This window comes from Urocitellus parryii, chromosome 6 (assembly GCF_045843805.1).
Source record: "Urocitellus parryii isolate mUroPar1 chromosome 6, mUroPar1.hap1, whole genome shotgun sequence".
NCBI classification, from domain to species: Eukaryota; Metazoa; Chordata; class Mammalia; order Rodentia; family Sciuridae; genus Urocitellus; species Urocitellus parryii.
Genome location: NC_135536.1, coordinates 175895217 through 175921504, shown reverse-complemented (window position 1 = coordinate 175921504; position 26288 = coordinate 175895217). Strand labels below are relative to the sequence as shown.

The 26288-nt window shown below is 47.4% G+C and overlaps 1 protein-coding gene across 1 annotated transcript; it reads left to right on the top strand.

Annotated features, from left to right (window-relative positions):
* The first annotated feature begins 9478 nt into the window (after positions 1 to 9478).
* Positions 9479 to 24676, top strand: Pxmp4 (peroxisomal membrane protein 4). The gene is made up of 4 exons (XM_026383247.2): positions 9479 to 9665; positions 16272 to 16334; positions 19894 to 20092; positions 21664 to 24676. The coding sequence occupies exons 1-4, from the start codon at positions 9553 to 9555 to the stop codon at positions 21925 to 21927; spliced, it is 639 nt and encodes a 212-aa protein (XP_026239032.2). The 5' UTR covers positions 9479 to 9552; the 3' UTR covers positions 21928 to 24676.
* The last annotated feature ends 1612 nt before the right edge of the window (positions 24677 to 26288 follow it).

Below are 26288 nucleotides of genomic sequence, written 5' to 3'. Positions count from 1 at the left end.
GCCGCGGGAGCCCAAGCGGGGCTACGCGAGCATTGTGGGAGCGGCGGCCGCGGCGGGGTTGGGGCCGCCAGGGGGCGCCCGAGAGCCGCCGCCGAGCCCCCCGGCCCCCGCACGCGGCCACTGCTGGCGGGACCCCAGCGTCCCTGGGCTCCCGCATCTCGCCCCGGTGGCCCAGTGTCCGGCGCCTCCGAGCCCCATCTCCACCTCCCTGGAGGACCTCAGTGGGTCGCGCCCACGGGACCCTCCCGCCCTGTTATCTGAACCACTCACCAGACCAGACCCCCCACCGACACCCCGACCCTGCTCCCATCCCAGCTTTGCAACACCAGCTCACGCGGACCACTCGACTCTGTCACAAGGCTCCCGCAAACCCCAACTGAGCGACCCAGGTTCCACCCCGTGTCACAGACTTCCCTCCCGCCGAAGCCCCCATCTTTCCCCAGCACCGGTCTCTCCTGGTGTAACTTCCCATCACTGCCTGGGCTTAATCAGGGCAGCAAAATAGAATAGACATCATGATTGATGTATGTATATAGGTGACTCTACGACCAGTGTGATTCTGCAATCTGTACAGTCAGAAAAATGAGAAATTATACCCCAATGATACAAATGTTTGAATTGCCAAGATCATTGTAATGTCATGTGTAGATAATAAATAAATAAATAAATAAATAAATAAAAAGCTTGTGAAACTGAAAAAAAAAAATCCCCTATCACCTCAGATTCCTCCATGGCTGAAGACCCTCCCCATTTCCACTTTCGGGGGCCTCCTATTTTCCTTTCCTATCGATCCATTCCTGCTTCCCCAGGGACTCTCATTTTCTTTTTTCTTTTTTGAAACAGCTGGATTGCTGAGGGTCTCCCTAAATTTCCTAGGCTGGCCTCAAACTTGAGATCCTCCTGCCTCAGCCTCCTGAGTAGCTGGGATTACAGGCACGCGCTAAGCCCTGCTAAAGACCCTATTTTTGACACATAAACCCCCAGTGCTCAGCCAGTCACTCCCAGCCCAGCCTCACAGAGGTCCATTCAGGTCTCACAGGGACCCTCCCACCTACCTCTCTCTGTATCTCCCCCCCCAGATTCATTCATTCATATTCTCTCTCTCTCTCTCTTTCTCTCTCTCTCTCTCTCTCTCTCTCTCTCTCTCTCTCTTTCTCACCACACACACACACACCCTCACCCTCTATACAACCAAATTCTCTTAGCTCTAAAAATTCACTGATCCTTTCCCATGAAGGAGTGGGAGAAAACAGACATTCAATCTTTTTTTTTTAATATTTTTTAGTTGTCAATGAACTTTTATTTTATTTATTTATATGTGGTGCTGAGGATCATGGAATCATAGTCAAGCAGGCGAGATAGGCTATAAACAGTGCCCAGTGCCTCAAACATGCTAGGCAAGCGCTCTACCACTGACATTCAATCTTAAAAAATATTATTTTTTTAGCCGGGCACAGTGGCGCTCGCCTGTAATCCCAGTGGCTCAGGAGGCTAAGGCAGCAGGATCTCGAGTTCAAATCCAGCCTCAGCAACAGTGAGGTGCTGAGCAACTAATTCAGTGAGACCCTGTCTCTAAATAAAATAAAACAAATAGGGCTGGGGATGTGGCTCAGTGGTTGAGTGCCCTTGAGTTCAATCCCTGGTACCAAAAATAAAATGAATTAAAAAAAAAAATTTTAATGGTTCTGGGGATTGAACCCAGGGCCCTGGTGCTTGCTAGGGAAGTGCTCTACCCCTTGCTGTGCTGACGTGCATCCCCAGCCCATCTACTTTCATTCTGCAGACCCCCAAACCACTACACACAGATCCCCTAAGGAGGGTGCATAGCTCAGTGGTAGAACACTGCACAGTATGTGTGAAGCCCTGGGTTCAATCCCCAGCACCCAAATAAATGAATAAATAAATGAATAAATAATTTTTATCCTAAAAATTAAGCAATATTCATTCAAAGTTCTCCCCTTGTGGAATGCTGCCAATTCATTGTTCTGATGACTTGCTGTGTAGACCCTCTGTTTATCCACCACCCAAGCAAGACCCATTTCTACCAATGAACTCCCCATCCTGCTCTGAATCACCCCTGTTCCCCCACTACTACCACCACCCCCTCCATTCCCCCTTGCACATGAGCCCTGAGCAAATATCCCCCACAGAAAACCCCCTCTTCTAGACTCTATACCTGGCTCCTTTCCTGGGAAACTTGGAAACCCAGGGCCTACCTATTGCCTCTCTGGTAGGAGTAAGAGCAGGGTTCCCTCTTCATATAACTTTTATTATTATTATTATTATTATTATTATTATTCAAGTAATAATATATTCACATTCATTTTTTAAAATTGGGGACGTCTACTATGTGCTGTACTGTTCTAAATGCTGGGGACACATCCCTGACAAAAAGACAAAAATCCTTGCCTTTATGGAATCATAGTCTAGCAGGCGAGATAGGCTGTAAACAAGAGAGAGAGGGGTTCTGTAACTTTAATTTTTTCTGAAAGCGAGGCTGTTTTAATGAGGGTGATCAGGAAAGGCCTCTCTGAGGAGATGGACCTGAGAAATGAGCTGGAGTCAGCTATACGAAGAGCAGAGCGGACACTGGGGTGGGGCTCAGTGGTAGAGCACTCACCTGGCAGGTGTGAGGACTGGATTCCATCCTCAGCACCACATAAAAATAATCACACAAGATAAAGGTATTGTGCCTATCTACAACTAAAAAAAAATATTTAAAAAAAGAAAAGAAAGGCAGAGGGGGCAGGTGCAGTGCCTTAGGCCTGCTGTAATCCCAGCTACATGGAGACTGAGCACAGAGGATCAAAAGTTTGAGGTCAGCCTGGGCAACTTAGCAAGCCATTGTCTCAAAATAAAAAATAAACTATGGGGCTGGGGTGGTAGCTCAGTGGTAGAGTGCTCACCTAGCGTGCATGAGGCACTGGGTTTGATCCTCAGCACACACAAATGTAAAATAAAGATATTGTGTCCACCTAAAACTAAAAAATAAATGTTAAAAATAAATAAATAAAAAGTTAAAAATGCTGGGGATTGGGCTGTGGCTGTGGCTGTGGCTCAGTGGTAGAGCACTTGCCTAGCATGCGTGAGACACTGGGTTCGATCCTCGGCACCACATAAAAATAAACAGATAAAATAAAGGCTTTCTGTTCACCTACAACTACAAAAATTTTTTTTAAATACTGGGGATGGAGGCTGGGGTTGTAGCTCAGTGATAGAGCACTTGCATAGCTTGTATGAGGCACTGGGTTCTATCCCTAGCACCATCTAGAAATAAATAAATAAAATAAAGTCATTGTGTCCTTCCACAACCAAAAATTACAAAAGAATAATAATAAGAAGATTCCACTAACACAAAGCAACACAAAGCATGGTGGTTTTCCAACATGCACATAGTATATTTTGATCACAGCATATTTAAATTTTATTTTTATTTATTTATTTTACAGTAGAATGCATTTTGACATATTGTACACAAATGGAGCACAACTTCTCATTCCTCTAGCTATACATGGTGCAGAGTCACTCTAGTAGTGTAATCATACGTGTATATAGGGTAAAATGTCTGTCTCATTCTACTGTCCTTTCCATCCCCACAGCCCCACCCCTCCCCTCACTCCCTTCTACACAAACCAAAGTTCCTTCCTTCTTTCCTCTCTCCCCCTCCCCCGGCCTTTGAGGATCAGCATCCTTTTATCAGAGAAACCATTTGGCTTTTGGTTTTGGGGGGTTTGGCTTATTTCACTTAGCATGATATTCTCTAGTGCCATCCATTTACTTCCAAATGCCATAATTTCATTCTCCTTTAAGGCTGAGTACTATTCCATTGTGTATATATACCATATTTTCTTTATCCATTTATCTGTTGAAGGGCATCTAGGTTGATTCCATAGTTTAGCTATTGTGAATTGAACTGTTATAAACACCCATGTGGCTGTGTCCCTATAGTGTGCTGATTTTAAGTTCTTTGGGTATAGACTAAGGCGTGGGATAGCTGGGTCCAATGGTGGTTCCATTCCCAGTTTTCTGAGGAATCTCCATACTGCTTTCCAGAGTGGTTGCACCAATTTGCAGTCCCACCAGCCATGTCTGAGTGTGCCTTTCCCCCCACATCCTCGCCAACCCTTATTATTGCTGATATTGTTCTGACTGGAGTTGGTTACGGTATACTTTTATCAGCTCTGCAAGGCATTTGCACATGCTGTTCTCTCTTCTTAAAAGGCTGTTTTCCTACCTTCATCAGAACAATGGGAACATGCCTTCTTGCCTCCTCTGACAAGCTCTCCCTGACCTCCAGGATGGCATTAAACCCTCCTTTGCCATTTTAGGTTCTCCAGTGCCTGGTACAAACCCCTATTATGTGATAACTCCGCTATTGGCGGTTCTGTTTTTCTCCACTCCTTCCATGGGGAGCCCTATGTTAAAGGAGTGTGGTGGGGGTAGGCACAGTGGGCCACTTCACCTTTTGAATGTAGCCCTCCTTGCTCTCAGGCTTATTTTTAAAAGGACATGTTTTTTCTCTTCTCCCCCTCCCACTCTCTAACAAGATTAGTGGACTGTGTTATCTTCCCCTAGTTAATTGCACACCTGCCAAGGAAGGAGCTATCTGCCAGAGGATCTAAGAAGTGAATACCTAACACAGTTAGGGTGTCCCCGGACCCCCTACAGGATGCAACCCTTGAAGGAGTTCTTTAAAATCCCCCTGTTTCTCCTGATGGACAGAATTGCAGCCTCTGGGACAGGAATCCCCTGTGTTTCTTCTTTACTTGCAAAGCAATAACACTTTTTTCCTTTTTCTCAAGACTGTGCCCTCATGATTAAGTTCGCATGAACTGGCATCACCAGGGACAAGGACTGAGATTGTGGTAACAGTTGGATCTCAAGGCTTGGCACAGAGGCACTGTGGAAATGCCCTGACTTGATGGGACAGCTCATGAAGGGCCCTGAGATGCAGAGCTCTAGAGCCCCACCCCAGCAGGCAGGCAGCCCCCTACCACAAGCTTTCAACACCAACATTTTATTAGTCCCATGTCCCATTTCCTCAGGGCCAGTTGACACTGAACAGCTTGATTGGTGGCTAATCACAGCTTAGAGACTTCTGGGACAAGGAGTCATGTAGTAATTCCAGGCATAGAGCCAAGTAGGGAAAAGGGAAAGTCTGAGAAATTTCTAGTGTCCCACTCCACAGTGAGTGTCCCGGCTACCCCAGAAAAGTTGACTTCTGTATCGGGAGGGGAGAATCATGAGGCGCTGGAACCAAACTCCCAGTGGAAAAGGAGTAGAGGACACACAGGGAGCAGCGCTGGGTCCCACCATCTTGTTAGACTTGTCAGCATTGAGACGAGGCAGAAAAGCATGCCAGCTGTTATGGACTGAACTTGTGACATTCCCCCGCTGCCACCAGAATTCACATATCTCAGAATGTGGCTGTATTTGGAGATAGGGCTTTTACAGAGGTAATTAAAGCTGATTGAGGTCACATAAGTGGGCCCTAATCCAATATGATGTGCTTATATGGAAAATGCGAGGACCCACCAAGGTGGGCAGAGCGGGCAATCATGTGAGGACACAGAAAGTGGCTATTAACAAGCCAAGGAGAGAGGCCTCAGGAAAAAGTAAACTTACTGACCCCCTGAATTTGAACCTCTAGCTTCCAGAATTGTGAGAATATTTATGTTGCTGTGCCACCCAGTCTATGGTATATTGTGATGGCAACCTTGGAAAACTAATATAGTGGTTAAGATAAAGGACTCTGGAGCTAAGGCAGGAGGCCTGGACTCCAACCTGGCCCCATCCCTTATTAGCAGTATCATCTTGCTTTTCTGTGCCTCATTCTCCGAGAGGATAAGTGGGCATTGTTATAGAAACCACTTCTTAGGTCGTTGTGACAAGGAAATCATTAACAAAGCATTCAGGGGCTGGGGCTGGGGCTCAGTGGTACAGCATTCGCCTACCATGCAGGAAGCCCTGGGTTGGCCTCAGCACTGCCAAGAAACAAAAAAAGGTGGGGGAAGGGGGAAGCCAGGCACAGTGGCGAATGCCTATAATCCCAGACTCTCGCGAAGCTGAGGCAGGAGGATTGTGAGTTCAAAGCCAGCCTCAGCAACGGTGAGGTGCTTAGCAACTTCAGAGAGACCCTGTTTCTAAATAAAAGACAAAATAGGGCTGGGGATGTGGCCCAGTGGTTGAGTGCCCCTGAGTTCAATCCTCAGTACACCCCCCAAAAAAGAAAACAATTTCTGGTATTCAATAAGTATTCCAGGATGCTCATTAAATAAATTTTATTTATCTGGTCAAAGGTCCCTATTATTGAGAGACTCAGAGTTGTGCAAATTAAAAAGTGTCACCAGGTAATAAGTGTTTCTATTGTAGCAACTCTTTACCCTTACCTCCCTGGGAGGCTGGTGAGGGCAGAATTTATTCATCTATGTAAGAAAAGGATTGGCAAAAGATGCCACCTGGAAGAACTTACTAAACCAAAGAGTTTCCAAATATCCTCTGCTGATGCCAGACTATGTCATGGCTTAGTGACAAATTCTCCATGCAAACAGCAGGTGACATTTCTACAAGTTTCCATGCAGTTCTTTTTCAAATTAACTATATTTTTAAAAGTTTTTTTGTTATTTGTTGCTGTTTTCTAACTTTGAATTTTGTGTGCACTATTTTCTTAAAACCTGTCTGTATATTATAATACCTGAAATCTATGTTAATCTGTTGGTTCTTCACATTGTCTTGGGAGTCTGGTATCTCTGTGATGGGCATCATACTTAAGAATTATTTATGGTGGTTCCCTGAAACCAAAGATGGATATGCCCTTCTCCAGAGAGGGTATTTGCTTTTGTCAAGGGTGTGGGTCACACCTCATTATTTATCACCTCAAGCCAGGTTCCCCGTTTGTAGCTTGACATTGCTTGATTCACCAGTCTCTACTTCCTGGGGTGCCGTCAATGGTTACAACTTCCCAAGGAAGGGCTTTCAAACAATTAATTTGTCCTTTCTCTTCAACTGTTCTGCTCAACCCCAGACAGTGTTTTCTGCACTTCCCTGGGCCCAGCCAATCCAGTTGCACAAGTTCTTCATGTCGTCAGTGGGTTCTTATCGCATTAGACCAAAAAATGAAACTCTTGGGGGGCGGTATCTCAGCTTAATGTGATGAGATTCTGCTGTAAGACTCCTCACTTTGGACAGGCCATGGGCTGACACTTCTCTCCCTCTTTTCCTGTGTGGTTGACAAACTGAAACTCACAGGTTCAATATTTACAAATGCCCTCATATCATAAGTGGCTTGAGTGCACCAATATTTGAATTCTATTGTTTATTATCTTATTACCAGCTTACACTCAATAATTGGCCCAGACATTCCTCACACTGTTTAGCATGTCAGTGTTTATAAGAGGATATATATCACACATACATATATGTGTATACAAATACATGCCTTTTTGGTACATCAACTCTTTATTAATAGAAAATGCCCATAGACTCATTTCTTCTTGGACATACTATGGTACAGACATGGTGACCAGTGGTCTTGGTGTTCTGGCCTCAAATGTGAAGTGCCCAGAAGTGGCACAGGCCTCTATGGGTCTTAATCTTCTTCAGTTGCTCCCCATCTTCACAGAGATTGTTGTGCAGATCATTGGCCAGAACTTTGGGTGTCTGGTATCTCTGATTTTTTTGCTGGTCATCATGTGCTGGCTATATTTTCCACTCTTTACATCTTTCTATTTGTTCAAGAACCAATCTGGAAGCCAGCAGCTTGTGAGGCTGAGGCAGGAGGATCTCGAGTTCAGAGGCTCTAAGTAACTCAGTGAGACTCTGTCTCTAAATAAAATACAAAATAGGACTGGGGATGTGGCTCAGTGGCCAAGTGCCCCTGAGTTAAATAACTGGTTATCACCCCACCCCCCAAAAAAGTTTTATATACTATCTAAGAAAGTAATTTTTTTGGAGGAATGGTTAACTAAATAAACGATTTCACCATTACTAAAGGGGGAAAAAAAACCCAGAAAATCCAGTTTTAAAAATAAAATAGATCCAGCAATTCTCTTCTTCACTGGGCTTTGATGTTGTCCTCTGACATTGCTTGATCCACCAGTCTCTACTGGCAATAATATCTTGAGGTGGGCTGTGGATGTGGCTCAAGCGGTAGCGTGCTCGCCTGGCATGCGTGGGCCCGGGTTGGATCCTCAGCACCACATACAGACAAAGATGTTGTGTCCGCCGAAAACTAAATAATAAATATTAAAAATTCTCTCTCTTTAAAAAAAAAATAAATAATATCATGAGATATGGTCCAAGGGGACACTGGTACAAGTCACAGCCATCAACCAGTGGCAGTTGCTCACTCCTGTAATCCCAGTGACTATGTGGAGGCTGTGGCAGGAGGACTGAAAGTACAAACCAGCCTGGGCAACTTAGCGAGACCCTGTTTCAAGATGATAAAAAATAAACACAAATGGCAATGTAGCCTAGTGGTAAAGCTACATTGCCCTGGGTTTGATCCTTGGTCAAAAAAAGAAAAGTCACAGCCATCAGTCAGTGTGTAGCTGTTAACCAGTGTCAACCCCACACAGTAATGTCATATGTAAATGTCACCCATAAACGCTATGAGACATGCTGTATTGCCAAATCGTATTGCTTCAAAAAGCATGTACCATTAGGGTTACATCAAAAACAAAACAAAAACGAAAAAGAAGACTAACAGTGAGCAGTGCTATTTTCCATGGGATATCTAGGAAGGCCTCTCTGATAAACATGGTGTGTGAGCTGAAACCTGAAGGTTGAGAGGAAGTCAGCCATGGGAAGAGCTCTGGGGGACGCATACCCGGTGGGGAAATGGTTACGTGCAAAGGGTTTGAGGCAGAAGGGTTCTTGGCAAGCTCAAGGAACAGAAAGGAAGCCTGTTGGGTGGAGAGGAGCGAGTGAGATGGCAAGTGAGGAAGGTAGCACTAGTGAGGGAGGCGGGGGCCAGGGCATAAAGTTCTTTTCCTGTGGACCCTGGGGAGGAGTTTGGCTTTTAAGAGTTGGTGGAAGTCACTTAGGGTGTCACTTGATTTATGCTCTGAAAAGATGGTCGTGATGTGGGCTACCAAGTCAGAAGCGTCAAGCCAGTTCCTCCTAATGTCACCACCTAAATCGTCTATTCCAACTACAACAGGCCCACCTCTTCCTGGAAGCCTCCATGCTGGCCCATGGCTGCCACACCTCCTTCCAAGCCCCTGGGTGAACCGAACACGCCTCTAAGGAAAAGTGGCTTCTAATTGGACAACTGCAGGTTTGCCAACCTTCCGGAGGCAGAGTCATTGTGATTGGCTAAAGCTCTCCTCTCCCTTCCAATCAGACGGTTATTTTTAAGAGTGAAAACATCCCATTATTGTTGTGGACGAATAAGCTTTGTGATTGGCTCACTCTACATGAGTGACGGCAGATGTAGCCTATGGGTACACAGACGTGGCGGCGCTTTCCGTAGGCGGTGAGCTGTGCTACCGCAACCCGGGGCTGTCAGTGTGAGTCCAGCTGAGTCCCTCAACCCCACTTGCCTCCCGCGCTATGGCCGCCCCGCCGCAGCTACAGGCTCTACTCCAGGCGGTCAATGCACTGCTGCGCAAGCGCCGCTACCACGCTGCGTTGGCCCTGATTAAGGGCTTCCGGAACGGGATCGTGTGAGTGGGGCGATAGGGCTGGGAGGGGCTGAGGGACCCGCCAGGTTGAGTTGGAGACACGGGTTCGAGGCCCGGCGCCGCTGCCTGTTGTGCCCTTGAGCAGCCGTCGCGTGTCTCTAGGACTCGGTGTCCACCATCTGTGCAGTGGGAGCCGGGTTTTGACTTCCAAACGCCTTGCCACCTCTGAGCCAGGGCTCCCACTGCGCTGTTTCTGGATCCTCCAGTGCCAGCACCTGTATCCCCTTATTTGGGCCCAGTTCATTCAGCCTGGCCGTGCACCCTTTGGCCTATCTGGCTTCTGCGGCCCTTCAGCACAAACTGGACTCTGGCCTCTAGCAGGCACCTCCTGTCTATGTGCCCCCATTAGGCTGCCTTTGGGCGCACATCCTTCGGCGCTAAGTCCTCATTTAACACTGGGGACTCCTGGGGGAAGTCAAAGAAAGTAAGAGAAGCAGCAAATATTTGCTGGGCAAATTGATTTCACCTCTTTATAACCTGAGGAGTGAGGTCTTGGGGTCATTTCACCTGGCTGGTGCCCTAAAGGGAGCTTGGCCACCTTTAAACCTCATGCGTGACAGCCACCATTTATTGACAGCCTACTGTGTTGGAACTGGCGACCAAGCAGAGAACCAACCGAAGACCTGTGTTCCCCTAAGATGACATTCTTGGTGGCAAAATGTCATGGTGGCAAGCATTCGCACTGTCAAGATTTGAATCCTGGTGCCACCTATCTGTGTGATCTTGAGCAAGTCATTTAACCTCTCTTAGTCTCAATTTCTGTAAAATGAAACAATAGTTCTTAAGTCATACTGTCAGAGGACTGAGTCAATATGTGTGGAATATTTACCCCCATACACATAATTGTTGGCCGTTATTGTATTACAGTCACGTGATGTCTACCTGGCTCACTCACTCCTTCACCTTTCACAGGCCTCTGCTTAATTGTCACCTCTTCGTTGAGGCCATCTCTCCGCTGGGGCCATCTCTCCGCCTCCTTTTCTATTTGTCTCTGTGGTACTTGTCACTATGGGATGCTAAAGCATTTGCTTTTCTATCTTGTTTTATGGTCCAATTGCCTCACTAGAAAGTGAACTTGATGAAGACAGAAATGTTTACCTACTGTGTCCCTTGACGTACTCACAATACCTGCTACATAACTGTAAATTCTCAAATATTTATTGAACGAATGAATGCCAGCAAAGTAGGTATTGCCATTGTCCCCATTTCCCATATGGGAAGACTGTGGCTCATTGCTCATGGTCCCATCACTTGGTCAGGGCTTGAGCCAGGATTCGAGCCCAGGGATGCTCAACCCCAATGACAGACTCTAGGCTTTCATAAAAACTCAGAGGCAGGTGGAAGCTAGTTCCTGCTGGATCTGACCAGATCATATCAGCCACTCTTTTTGTGACCAGGGTGGGGTGAGTCCTGAGATAACATCAGTATCCCCTTTGCCAACCTGTTCACAGGAAGTGAATAGGAGTCACACAGCCCCAGGGTCAGCAGGCATTGCCCAATAATGTTGTCTTTGTACATCTGCCTCTGCTCTAGCTGTCCCTGTGCCTGCAGTGGACCTTCCCAGCCAAGGCCAACACCTTCTGGGTCAGATCTCTTTCATCTTTGAAGCTGAATGATGCTTCATCTCTTTTGGCCTCCATTTCCTGCTCTATAAAACGGAAACAGTCAACTCACCCATCAGGAGTGTTCAAAGGCAGCAATTGGATTACTGGATGGTGCTACAAAACTGTGCCCATCTGTAAGAACCTCAAGTCCAAAGGGGAAGTCTGAGTTAAACTACCACGGCAGTACCAGGTGACAAATGTCTTTCACAGGAGGTGGTAGTTGTTTTCTGAAGTTGGGATTTTCCAGGGAAAGAAGGGCATCCCCAGCAAGGGAATGACCGGAATGAAATCCAGAGGTGGAAAAGAATATCCTGTTTGTGAAGAGAGGGTATTCATTTAGAGAGGCAACTTAGATGATGGAGGTGTTTGAACCTGGTAAAAATTTAACTCACTCTGATGTTTCACTCCTCAATATTTCAGTGTCAAACTTTACTCCCGAAATATTCCATAGTGCTTCTCTAAAACTAAAAGCATTTTCCTATATGGCTAAAGTGTCATGATTGTATTTAATCAATTAATGATAAGAATTCTATAATATTGACCTTTGCTCAGTCAATAGTCAGATTGTCTCAGTTGTCCCACAAGTGTCCTCTACAGCTAGTTTATCCAAGTCAGGACTCTCCAGGACATGACATCCTCCTATCATTATGTCCTTTAAGTACTCTTTGATCCATTTAAAAGAATAATCCTGTGAACAGGAGAGTAACTGACTAGATCTTGCCGGATCATATCAACCACTCTTGGCTATGACAAATCTCATTATAGTTTGAGGACTTTGGGAAGGGGCTTGGCTGATATAGGAAGTTGGGGGCACTGTTCTGATTGTGTTTGGGGTAAAAGGAAGGGCCATTTAGCTTTGGTCAACTGGAGAAGGCTCAAGGCCTCTCTGTGCAGGAGACATAGATGTGGCTCTGGAGGGCCTAGAGGAAGACAGCTTCCTGAGCTGAGATGGGGGCTCTGGGCCTCCTGCTTACTGTCAGGCAAGGGAGAGGACAGGAGGTTCAGCGGCCTCTGCAACCATAAACCAGTTTTTTTGTTTTGTTTTGTTTGGGCACTGGGGATTGAACCCAGGGGCACTTAACCACTGAGCCACATTCCCAATCCTTTTGTTGTACTTTTATTCGAGACAGGGTCTCATTAAATTGCTTAGGACCTCAGGGCTGGGGATGTGGCTCAAGCGCTAGCGCGCTCACCTGGCATGCGTGCGGCCCGGGTTCGATCCTCAGCACCACATACCAACAAAGATGTTGTGCCGCCGAAAACTAAAAAATAAATATCAAAATTCTCTCTCTCTCTCTCTCTCTCTCTCTCTCTCTCTCTGTCTCTAAAAAATAAAATAAATTGCTTAGGGCCTCACTAATTTGCTAAGACTGGCTTTGAACTGCGTTCCTCCTGCTTCAGCCTCCAGAGCTGCTGGGATTACAGGGGTACGCCACCACACCCAGTTTATAACCAGCTTTAAATTGTTGACATTTTAAAATTTCTTTCTCATTTTTCTTTTTGACACTGATGCTAGAACCCAGGGCCTTGTGCATATTCGGCAAGTACTCTACCACTGAGCTACATTTTCAGCTCATTTTTAAATTTATTTTGAGGCAGTCTCATTAAATTGCCCAAGCTGACCTCAAATTTGCAATCCTCCTACTTCAGCCTCCTGAATAGCTGGGATTACAGGTGCGTAATCCCACTGCACCCAGCTAATTTCATTTTTTAAAAAATTAGTTAATGAAGCTGGGCATGGTAGTGCACACCTATAATCCCAGCTGCTCTGGAGGCTGAGGCAGGAGGATTGTGAATTCAAAGTCAGAATCAGCAAAAATGAGGTGCTAAGCAACTCAGTGAGACCCTGTCTCTAAATAAAATACAAAGTAGGGCTGGGGATGTTGCTCAGTGGTAGAATGCCCTGAGTTTAATCCCTGGTACCAAAAAAAAAAAAAAAATTTGGTTAATGGGCTAGAGATGTAATTCAGTGGTAGGGTGCTTACCTAGCATATGTAAGTTCTGGGTTCAAGCCCAAGTACTGCCCCCACAAAGGCAACACTTTCACAAAACTGTAAAAAAAAAAAGTTCTGTGCTAAGCTGGAGGTGTAGCTCAATGATAAACTGTGCCCCTAGCACATGTGAGGGCCAAGTTCCATCCCCAGCTCTAAAAATTAAATGCTAAAATGTCCTGCCTGCTCCATCCCTCTGCCACCTTGCGTCTCCCCCTGAAGACCGTCCCTGTGTCCAGTCTCATATCTTCCTCCAGGAACGATGTATGCATATACAAATAAATATGTGCTCCCCCACATCTTTAAAATTTTTTTTTCTTCTGAAATTTGTACAATTATAGAAGAATTTCCTCATTTTTTGCAATTTCTGCTGTACTGCACACAGTTATACAACTTGCTGTTATAAATCCCACAGACTCTCCAAGTCCATGTGCATAAAGCCGCTCATGCTTTCCACTGGATGATGGAGCCATGTGTATTTACCCAGCAGCCTCCTGTGGACAGATGTGGGTTTGATTCATATATTCAGACACAACAAGGAGGCCCATAAGGATCTTTAGGTCTGGTAAGATCTGTGTCAGGCAGCTAGGAAACCTGGTTAGGACTGAGGGTGGAGACACCAACAAGGAAAAGTAAAAGATGTGCTAGAATCGTTTACATGTGTTATATCTTATGTGAAATGGAGAATACCTTTTGTTTTTTATTTTTAAAAATTTTGAGGTACTGGAGATTGAACCCAGGGATGCTTTATCACTGAGGTACACCTCCAGCCATTTCTAGTTTTTGTCTTGAGACAGGGTATCACTGAGTTGCTTAGGATCTTGCTAAGTTGCTGAGGCTGGCCTTGAATTTATGATCCTCCTGTCTCTGTCTCCCAGATCACTGGGATTACAGATATGTGCCACCACGCCTGAGGAGAATACCTTTCCTTGATGGGGAAAGGAAAGCTCAGAGGTTAAGTGATTTATCTAAGTTCACACAGCAAAACATGGTAGGGCTTTGATGCCAACTACCATTGTCTTTCTACTACCCATTTTTTTGTTTTGTTTTGTTTTGTTTTGGGTGGTGGGATACCAAGGATTGAATTCAGGGGCACCCAAGCACTGAGCCACATCCTCAGCCCAATTTTGTATTTTATTAGAGACAGAGTCTCACTGAGTTGCTTAGCGCTTCACCGTTGGTGAGACTGGCTTTGAACTCCTGTCTCAGACTCCCAAGCAGCTGGGACTACAGGTGTGCACCGTGCCCAGCCCACTACCCATTTTTAAAACAGTGAAGGTGAACACTGTTTTGTTCATACAATCCCAGATGCTCAAAGGAGAAAGTTGAAAGGACAGTCAGAGGGAAGAGATTTGAATTTTAAAAAGAGGCAAGTATGTACCATCTAAAAGCAGTGCTTAGCTGGGTGCCTACAGTCCCAGCGACTTGGGACATGAAGACAGGAGGATCACTAGTTCAAGGCAAGCCTCAGAAAATGAGTAAGACCTGACTAAGGATGTAGCTTAGTGATAAAGCACCTCTGGGTTAAATCCCCAGTACAGTCAATCAATGCATGATTATTAGAGATCATTTTGGAAGTGCTAAAGGGTTAAAAAAAGCAAATAAAAACAAATTTCCGGGCTGATGATGTAGCTCAGTGGTGGGGTTTGCCCTGGGTAATCTCCATTACCCAAAAGAATAATAAGTAAACTCCCATATTTCTCAAGATCAGGAAAAAACATTGTGACGTATTTCTAATTATTTTAAATGTCTAGTCTTTCTTTAATGCATAATTAAAAACTTGGGGTCCGGTGTATAACAGTTGTCAAAACATATGTATTAAACATGTAGAAGAAAGTAAAATGTTACGTGATGGGCTGGGGCTGGGGCTCAGTGGTAGAGCGTTTGCTTAGCACAGGTGAGGCACTGGGTTTGAGCCTTAGCACCTATGTGGTGCTATTTATTATTTATTTTTATATAAAATAAAGTAAAGGTATTGTATCTACCTACAACTAAAAAAATCCATTAAAAATGTTACATGACAGATGTTTTAGGGAATCTCTTAAGTTGGACTAAGCTGAAGATAGAACCTTCTAGAAATCACCTTCCCTCATGAGTAATTAAGGACTCTACTAGAACCAGCCAATCAGTAATCATTTACTGAGCATGTACTATATGTTAGGTATCCTTCTGGGTGCTTGGGGACTCTGCAGAGGACAAACAAGACCCAGTCCCTGCCCTCATAGAGCCCACAGTCCAGTGGAGGGGGGGAGTTAACTATAAAAGGATAAATTACTCGGGATAAATGCGCCTTTAAATTGGGCATATGAAGAGCTACAGAGAGCCACCAGGTGTAGTGGTGCTCACCTGTCATCCCAGCAGTTTGAGAGGCTGAGGCAGGAGGATCGAGAGTTCAAAGCCAGCCTCAGCAACCTAGTTAAGACTCTGTCTCCAACTAAAACACAAAAGGACTGGGGACGTGGCTCAGTGGTTAAGCGTCCATGGGTTCAATCCCTGGTACCAAAAAAAAGTTTTAAAAAAGAGCTGCAGAGAAGTTTGGGGATCTGTGGGGCAATAAACTATTGTCCAAACCTCGTCTTAAGGGTCAGAAGGTCCGTCCGGCTGAGATTAGAAAGCTGAGGGAGAAAAGGTGGCTGGGAGGGGTAAGGGAAGAGCACGCTGTGGACCAAGGCAGGACGGCAGGGGCCGGGCACGTCAGGAACTGCAGGGAGGTCAGCAGCTTCCATCAGAATTATGCCCAGAACCCGAGGGTTTGCATCTCTTTTTACAGTTGGGGAAACTGAGGCTCAGAGATGTCCGATGACGAGCTGTGTCCCTACCACAGGATAAGAAGAGCTGAGCTTGAACCCAGATCTCCCTGGGGAGCCATCATGGTTTCCCTGAGTGGTATCAGAATGAGGACTGGGGAGAGGGGACAGGGTTCCCAGGGGGGTGTCCAAAAAGAAGCTACGAGCCCGTGATGCCAGAGTAACCGTTTTCTTTTGTTTCTGCAGCTATGGAGTCAAAATCCGGGCCCCTCACGCACTGGTCATGACCTTCCTCTTCAGGAGTGGCAGGTACCACCCATTCTGGGCACCCGTCAAACCAGTTCCACCCTCTGGGCCTGGCTGGGTGGAGCCTGGGCCCTGCCATACCTAACTCCAGCTCCGGTCCCACGTCCTTGCTTGAAAATGCCCAGGCTCCCCACTGTTTCCAAAGAAGCCCAACTTCCAGGCCTGGCCTTCAGTGCCTTCTGTAGCCTGGCCTCAGCTCTGTCCCCACTCTGTCCACCCAGGGATGCCCTGGGCACACAGAGCTCCCCACCTTTCCATGCACTTACCACAAGTGGTTCCACTTCCATTTGCCCAGCTCCACCCACCTCCAAGATGCCCTGTCCTCCTCCTCCACACCTTTACTTCCCTCCTGTCAACCTACACCTGCTCTTTGTGGCTCTGTCCTCTGCGAAGTTGTCTCTGATCCCTCCTCCCTCACTTAAGCATCTCTGCCTTCCTTCTGATCTCCCATAACTCTTCCCTTCCCAGAAGACATCTTGTGTGCAGTGACCTACCTGGAGCTTGTAGGGGTCACAGAAGCTCCTACCAACCACGTCCAACTCATTTGAGAGTTTCTCATTTTGTATTTTTATTTTGCTGGTTTATTTTTGTTTGGGCTTTTAACCCTCTGAACTTTTTTTTTTTTTTTAACTGATTCATTTAACAAATGTTTATCAAGAGGATGGGGATGGTGAGGGAAAAGGTGAGGAAAATATTTATTTACTTAACTATAAAATATTTACTTACTATGTGCCAGACACTATTCTAGGTACCAGGGATACGACAGGGAACAAAACTATGATTGTGGCGCTGTGATCGCAGCAGCTCAAGAGGCTGAGACAGGAGAGACAGCAAGTTCAAAGCTAGCCTCGGCAGCTTAGCGAGGCACTAAGCAAGTCCATGAGACCCTGTTTCTAAATAAAATATAAAATAGGGCTGGGGATGTGGCTCAGTGGTTGAGTGTCCCGAGTTCAATTCTCAGTACCAAAAACAAAACAAAAGAATGATTCTTGCCTTCCTAGAGCTTATCTTCTAGCAGCAGGTGGCAGAAAGCCAGCATAATAAATAAAGAAAGCAGATGGGGTGTCAGAGGGTGAAACAGACTGTGGAAAAGAAAAATTGGAGCAGGAGAGGGAAGAGTGGAGGGTGCTGTAGGCAGGCAGGCTGCCAAATTCAGTAGTGAGAGCTTCCATGAGAAAGTGATATTGGCAGCCAGGCGTGGCGGTGCAGGCCTGTAATCCCAGTGGCTCGGGAGGCTGAGGCAGGAGGATCACAAGTTCAAAGCCAGCCTCAGCAAAAGCAAGGTGCTGAGCAACGCAGTGAGACCCTGTCTCTAAATAAAACACAAACTAGGGGTGGGGATGTGGCTCAGTGGTTGAGAGCCCCTGAGTTCAATCCCTGGTATCCCCTACCCCCCCCAAAAAAAAAAACACCCAAAAACAAAGAAAATGACGGTGGCCTTATGACTAGAGTGGGTGAAAGAGCTGGCCAAGCAGTCACCAGGGGAAGGGGCATTTGAGGGTGCTAGAACTGTCAGCGCAAAGACTCAGGTGGGATCATGCCCAGTGAATCTGAGGAGGTAGGAGCTGGGTGGTTGAAGGGGAGAGGCCAGAGGAGGGTCACAGCAGCAACCTGGGTCAGGCTGTCCAGCTTAAGGCCAGAGAGGAATTCGGCTTTTTCTTTTAGTAAAACAGGAAGCTGTTGTAAGATTTTAAACAGGAGTTGTCATTAACCCCCTCCATGGGGATGGGGGTCTTGCTGTGTTGTCCAGGCTGGCCTCAAACTCCTGGCTTTGATCCTCCTGCCTCAGCCTCACAAGTGGCTGGGACTACCGGCACATGCCACTGTGTCTGGCTTATCTGACTTACTGCAGTGGTGTGAGGGTTACTAATGTGCAGCCGGGTTAAGAAGAGATTGGCGGGGGAGGTGGGAGTGGCACCGGGCCAGAGTAGGTGTGTACATAGGCTGACAGTGGTGCCACAGACTGTCAGGGAGAGGCCAGCTGCTCAGGAGGCTGAGGCAGTAGGATCACGAGTTCAAGGCCATGCAACATAGCGAGAGCCTGTCTCAAACAAACAGAAGTAGGTGTCCATTAGGAGACAGGGGCAGTGACCTAGGTGCGCAAAAACTGGCCCGGACTGAGATTTCACAGGGAAATCCAGCTTTCTTTCCTTAGAACTGACAACGCTGGGACCCATGTTCCCGTGGGGCGAGAACCAGCTGCTACTGGCAAATTTCCAGTGGGCCCAATGGACCCACCTCACTCCTTTAGGGTCCTTGAGGGCTCTCAGATGTGGTATTCCTGATTGAGAGGTGTACACTCGGCTTCCCCCTGCCGTCTCTTTACTGCCACCTAGTGGGTTTTTTTTGTTTTGTAGTCTGGGGGTTTAACCCAAGGTCTCATATATACTGGGCATGCGCTCTACCACTGAGATCCATCCCCAGCCCTTTTTATTTTAATTTGAGATAGGGTTTTGCTAAATTGCCTCCAATTTGCCATCCTCCTGCCTCAGCCTCGCCAGTAGTTGGGATTACAGGCTTGCTGCGGTTCCCAGCGCCCCGTAATGATCCTCAAAAGAATCACCTCCATTAAACCGGTCCCGTTTCAGGATGAAGACAAAGCTCCTCCTGCTGCCCTGCATCCTTCTCCCCACACATTCTCTACTCATAGCCACAGTGGTCTCTCTCTGTTCCTTTACCCCATGCTCTGCCTCTCCTCAGGGACTCTGCACATGCTGAGTCCTGTGCCTGGGATGGTCCTCTCTCTCCACCTGACTTCATTGATTCCTCCCCATCTTTCAGACCCTGGTACCATCTTTTATCAAAGTTGGACCCTCATTTTGTCATTATGTCATAGTCCCCTCATAATTCCCATGAGGGCAGCAAGCATATTGGGTTTTTCTTGGAATCATGTCCCCAGACCCGGCACAAACTGGGGAGACAGCCACTCTTCCATTTCTTCACATGTTCAAAAAGTTTTGTTTTGTTTTGTTTGGTACCAGGGATTGAACTCAGGGGCACCCAACCACTGAGCCCCATCCCCAGCCCTATTTTGTATTTTATTTAGAGACAGGGTCTCACTGAGTTGCTTAGTGCCTCACTTTGGTGAGGCTAGCTTTGAACTCAAGGTCCTCCTGTCTCAGCCTCCGAAGCCACTGGGATTACAGGCATGCACCACTGTGCCCAGCTCAAAAAGTATTTTTTTTAAGACTTACTATGTGCCTGGCCCTGTCCTGGGCCCTGCAGATGAGTAAGCCAGATCTGGACACCACCTTCCAGGTGCGGGGGCAGGGATAATGGAACATGATACAAACCAGGAAAGGTCAGGTGGTGAAAAGAGCCATGAAAAGAAAGTAGGGTATGGGGACAGAGTGTGGTGGCATTCCCTGTGTGGGTGTCAGGGACCAGGTGGCAGTAGTGAAGGCCCAATCTGTCGAGAGAGTTGCAGTCTGGGCTTAACAAGCTTCTGCCCCGAGGTTCTGCCCCTGAGCTCCTCGCCTAGTGGAGTTTCAATGTGTGTGATAGGTAACTGCCCTTGGAACAGCTGGGCCCACTCTCACGGGAGCTCCCTGTGTCTGTGCAGCCTCCGGGACAAACTGCGAGCCATTCTGCAGGCCACCTACACCCACTCCCGGAATCTGGCCTGCTTCGTGTTTGTCTACAAGGGCCTCTGCGCCCTGCAGTCCCACACACAGGGCAAGGCCTACCAGTCGCATTCGTTCCTGGCTGCCTTCATCGGGGGCTTCCTGATATTTGGAGACAACAATAACATCAACAGCCAGGTAAACAATCCCCCTCAGGTGGGGCTGGGGGCGGGACAAAGTTTAGGTATAAAGCTCGGGGTGGGAGTTGAAGATGAACCCTTGACCATCTTCCGTGTCTGAGGTCTGTGACTGCCAGTCCTTGGAAGGTCACTTCTCCCCTCTGTTTCCCCATCTGTAAATCCAGCAACTGCCTGGAACTCATGTCTCCCAAGTCAATGTTACATTGCTCTCTAGGGAAAATAGATTGTTTTTTAAAAATTTGCTCTGTAAACTGGGCACAGGTGGCACACACCTGTAATCCCGGTGGCTCGAGGGGCTGAGGCAAGAGGATCGCAAGTTCAAAGGTACTAATGCTTTGACAGATATATTTTCATAAGTATCTCTCTCCTTCTCTCATCTATAGCTATTCTTCTTCTTTTGGTACTAGGGATTGAGCTCAGGGCCAGTTACATTTTACCACTGAGCTACATCATTTTGTTTGTTTTTTTGTTTGTTTGTTTTTATTTGTTCTAATTAGTTATACATGGGCTGGGGATGTGGCTCAAGCGGTAGTGCGCTCACCTGGCATGCGTGCGACCCGGGTTTCGATCCTCAGCACCACATACAAACAAAGATGTTGTGTCTGCCGAGAACTAAAAAATAAAATATTAAAAAAAAATTAGTTATACATGACAGTTGAATGTATTTTGACACATCATACATAAATGGAGTATAATTTCTCATTCTTCTGGTTGTACGAGATGGAGAGTTTGTGTAATCATATATACACATAGGGTAGTAATGTCCAGCTCATTCTATCATTCCTACCCCCATGCCCCCTCTCTCCCTTCACTCCCCTCTGTCTAATCCAAAATACCTCTATTCTTAACCCCCCCCCCTTTAATTCTCAGACAAGGTCTCCTGGGCGTGGTGGCTCATTGCCTGTAATCCTAGCTGCTCAGGAGGCTGAGACAGGAGGATCAGGAATTCAAAGCCAGCCTCAGCAAAAAGTGAGGCACTAAGCAACTCAATGAGACCCTGTCTCTAAATAAAACACAAATTCGGGCTGGGGAATTTGGCCCAGTGATTGAGTGCCCCTGAGTTCAATACCTAGTACCCGCCCCCTCAAAAAAAAAAAAAGACTGTCACTGATTTGCTTAGGGCCTCACTAAGTTGCAGAGACTGGTCTCAAACTGGTGATCCTCCTGCCTCAGCCTCCTGAGTTTGGGATCTCAGGCATACACACTGTCCTGGCTCCAGCTCTTCTTTTCAATCTCTTCACATGGGCTTTCACCCAGAAAATTTTTAAATTTCAAAGAGATTCACTTTATCAAAATCTCCTGTTATGGATTATATTTTTGATATCAAGTTACCTTTTGGTTTTGAACCAGGTATATTTATTTTAAAAAATATATAGTGAAAAAGAGTAATAAATAGCCGACAACTAGAAATCCCACGATGCCTGCCACCTGCCGCCTCACACCATCTTGCACACCTACTTTGAGAAGCCCTGGGCCCCAGCCCAGGAGAGGTCCCGGTGTGGGGACTGGGGTGGGAGGAGGGTTCCTGGTGGCCATGTCCATGAGTAACCCGGGCACCCCTCTCCGCAGATCAACATGTACCTGACGTCGCGTGTCCTCTTCGCGCTGTGCCGCCTGGGCGTGGAGAAGGGCTACATCCCGGAGCTCCGCTGGGACCCGTTCCCTCTCTACACGGCGGTGGTTTGGGGGCTTGTCCTGTGGCTCTTTGAGTATCACCGGCCCACGCTGCAGCCCTCGCTGCAGTCCTCCATGACCTACCTGTACGAGGACAGCAACGTGTGGCACGACCTCTCGGACTTCCTCATCTACAACAGGAGCCGCGCTTCCAAGTAGGCGGCTCCCAGGGGCTCCCCCCGGCCCGCAGGCACCTGGCGAGCCCCGCTGGGCGCCCCCAGCACACCCTCCAGAGGGTCCTGCCTTCTCCAAGTCAGGCCTCACACTCCGTCTTGGCTCCTCCCGGGGCTCCATTTGTGGAAGTAAAAGCACAGATTTTCACGTCTCAGTAGGTACTTTGAACGGTGCCACAGATGGCTGAGTCAGGTTGAGGAGTCCTGGGCTTGATTCCAGCCACGCTGCCGCCCCCCATGACCAGGGCCAGGTCTCTGGGCTTCAGGGGTCCTCGAGCCCAGAAGAGGATCCTTAGAGAGGGTCTCTTTCTGGTGGGTATTTCATTCTTCCACTGTTCTTCTGTAACAGAGGGCACCTGGATGGTGGGCAGCGGGTTGCAAATACTTTTTAAAGAAATATGAAGTTCCTGTCTCTGGTGTTGTATTGGGGAAGTTCTAGAACCGCACTGTCCAGTAGAAACATAATGTGAGTCAGACATGCAGTTAGATTTTTTTCTAGGGCTGGGGATGTAACTCAGTGGTAGGGAACTTGTCTAGCCTTTGTGAGGCCCTGGGTTTAATCCTCAATGCTACCATGAAAAACTTTTTTTTTTTTCCTAGAAACCAACATTTAAAAAAAAAAAAACCCAGAAAGAAACAGATGGGATTAATTTTAATTATATATTTTGACCTAATGTTAACAAAACATTATAATTTCAACAAATGATTAGCATAGTGAGATATTTTACCATCTTTTTTCTTATACTAAGTCTTCAAAATCAGGTGTGTGGCCAGGCACAATGGCACACACCTGGAATCCCAGTGACTCGGGAGGCTGAGGCAGGAAGATTGCAAGCTTGAGGACAGCCTTGGAAATTTAGCAAGACCCTGTCTCAAAAGAAAAAGGACTAGGGATGTAGCTCAGTGTAGAGTGCCCCTGGGTTCAAACCCCAGTACTCCTCCCCCCAAAAAAATCAGTGCATATTTAATACTTCCGATACACCTCAGTTTGGATGAGCTACATTCCAGTGCCCAGTAGCCACATGGAGTTAGTGGCTTCCATATCAAGCAACACAGATACAGAACACTTCTATTCCCAAAGAAGTTTCTAGTGGACAGTGCAGATCTAGAGCTGGAGGATATGACTTTTGTGCTCCCACTCCACTGTGAACCCTTGGGGAAGGTTCTCGACCTCTCAGAGCCTCAATTTCTCATAAAATGAGAATAATATAATAATACCCAGTGTCCACATTGGACTCTTACAACTACAACTTCTGCCACTACTACTGGTTCCTTCCACTTAGTGAGTTCTAATTTCCTCCTGGGTGCTTTGCATATTTTTATTTTTAATCCAAGCAGTGACAATGCAAGTGTGTCTGTTGATCCCCATTTTATGGATGTAAAAACTGAGGGTCAGAGAGAGAAGGTAACCTGCCCAGGGAATATAGTTCATGTAACAGCCAAATCAGTATTTGAACCCAGATCTGCCTGATTCCAAAACCCATGTCTTTTTTAGTGCCTTGTTTTAAATTTTGATGCCATGCCATGCAAATATTAGCTAGTCATAGGATTGAGCCCCAAAAGGGTACCAACTCAGATGCCTGCAGTCATCCCTAGTGGCATAAATGGAAATGTTTGGGGTGCTCTGCAGTGGAAAGTGACGGGCACAGTGGATCAGAGCCTGGGTGCTGGTGGAATTTTTTCAAACCACTGTGCAGAACAAGTCTCCAGGAAGACATGGTCCATAGGCTATCAGTCTGGGACCCTCAGTCTACTAGGAATACTTCCATTAATACACGTACCACTTCCATATCCTTTTGTATCTTAGAAGTTACTAGAAATGTCCACAAAAGTCACTAGAGAGCTTGTAAAAATGTAGATTCTGATGGATTGGGTCTGGGTTGGGGATCAGACAGGCTCCCCCCTGCGGACTCCCAGATGAGGCTGGTGCGCAGCCCTGAGCCCCACCCCAAGTAGCAGGGTAGTGTGGGGCATGACAGAGCCAACCATCATTATTCCCTGTGACCAGTGCGTCACAGTGTGGGGTGACTGCGGTGGGATCATGTCAGATTGGACAGGCAGTGCTCCTAGCACGGTTGACTGCAAGCTCAGGGGAGGTGATTCTCACAGTGATTCTCACTGTGGAGGCGTGGGGGGCGGGGGGCGGGCCATCTCAAAGCAGGTTGTTCTGATGAGGTGGTGGGGAGTGTGACCTGCTCCACCTCCTCTAACCTGCCACTTCCACACAACCAACCACCTCTCCTGTTGCCACCATCTCCTGCCTGAGGATTCGCCTGTCACTGGGTTCCCCTTCTCCAGCTGCAGCTCCCCCTCTGGGCGGGGAAACCCTAGGCTTGAGCCCTGTGCTGGCCCCCAGAGCTCCCTAGCTGGATGGAACCTCAGGAGGCCACAGTGGGCTGACTCAAAGCCACGCCCTCCCTGCGCCCTTTCTTGAGCCTCTGCCAGTGCTGCCTGGGGTCACTTCCCCCTCAAACCACTCAAGTCCTTGCCTCAGGGTCTGCTGTTGGGGAACCCCAAACTAAAATTGGCCTCTGTACAGCAGGTGGAGAGGGAGCATGACATGGCAGTTAGGGACATGGGCTTTGGAACCAGACCGCCTGGTCTCAAGACCTGGCCTGGCCCCTCTTGGGCAAGTGACTGACCCTCCGTGCCTCTGTCTCCTCATCTGTAAAGTAGCTTTGTAACAGCTCCTGCCTTAGGAGGGTCTGGATGATTAATTGATTCGACATATAAAAGTGAACACTCAATAAACGTCTTCGTTATTTCTAACATGGCGTCTGATGCAGATGGATGCGAGGTCCTGAGAACTGAGTGCACCCCGCTCTTAGCCTGCCCTGCTCCCTGGCTCAAAGTAAAGCCTTGGCCGCCTGCCCTCCTGGGGTCCCCCCACTGCTGTGGGATAGGTCTGCTCCACCACCGACTGTCTCTGCTCTCTAAGAATAGGTTTCCCTCACAGATGGCATCTCCCTGGATCCTGTCGGAGCATCTGCTGCCCCCAACTGCACACGCCAGGGAGGAAGGCGGTGGGGTGGTCCCTGCTGGGGAGCAGGACTCTGCCTTCCAGCAGCCGAGGAAGAGCCCTCAGCTCCTTCTTAGCTGGGCCTCCATTTTCTTTTTACTCTTCTTTTTTGGGAGAATGCCAGGGATTGAACTCAGGGGCACGCAGCCACTGAGCCACTTCCCCAGCCCTATTTTGTATTTTATTTAGAGACAGGTCTCTGAGTTACTTAAGACCTCACTAAGTTGCCGAGGCTGGCTTTGAACTCGCGATCCTCCTGCCTCAGCCTCCCGAGCCACCGGGATTACAGGTGTGTGCTACTGCCCAGCTGAGTCACCGTGTTCTGTGATCTGTGAAACCGGATGGCCAAAGGACGCTCGACACGGTAGCCACTTACTGTTCCCGAATGCTAGCTCCTGAAACAGCATCCTGGTTTAACCTGTATTTATTTAAGTCTTTTGACTTGCAAAACTATAAAAAAAAAAAAAAAAAAAAAAACTTTAAATCAATTATACGGACACATAGTACAAAACTCAAATGGTATAAAAAATGTGTAATGGAAAAACCAGGTTCCCTCCTACACCTAAGCTCCACTCCAAATGCCTCCTCTGCCAGGGGCGCCCACTCTCAGCACTTTCCGAAAATACACAGCCACCTCTCCTCGTCTCATAAGAGACTGTACATTGCAATGTCATCTCACCTCTTTGGTATTTCCTTCCTTGTCCTCTGTGTGTTTGGTTTCTCTTTGGTTAATAATCCAGTATAAAAGTGAGTCTGTGGGCCTGGCCTGTCCCTTTGCCCCCAAGTCTACCTCCAGAATAGCTTGGGAAGTTCTGCTTGTGATCAGTGCAATAGTAAACCACCCTGGACATCCTGAGCTTCCATGTAAATGGCATCCAATGTTCGGGCCCCAGAACGCCAAGTGAAAGAGGAAGGACAAAGTGAAGTTAATTTGAGGCCCTTCTGCTGCTCAGCTCCCAAATTAGAGCTGGCTGAGCGAGCCCACGGGAGAGCGATGATTCATGTGCTGAGCCGCCAAGAAACTGCCTGGTTTGGTGCTGGTCGCTCAGGCCGTCCACACCCGCGCTCCAGAAAGGATCCTGGGGGAGCCATCTCTGTCCACGCCGCCGTCCACTCTTCCTGCACCGTGACTGCACTTTGGCTTTGAAGCTGGCATCCCCCCAAACCAGGGCACCTCATGTGCTCCACCTCCTGGAACCAGCCCACAAACCCACAACTGTGACTTCAAATGGCCGCTTTCTTTGACAAATTAGAGAGTATTTATAAAAAGAAATGCTTTTTTTCCTCTCCTTTTCTTGTTCCAGTTTCCCAGGGGGAGAATGTCTGTC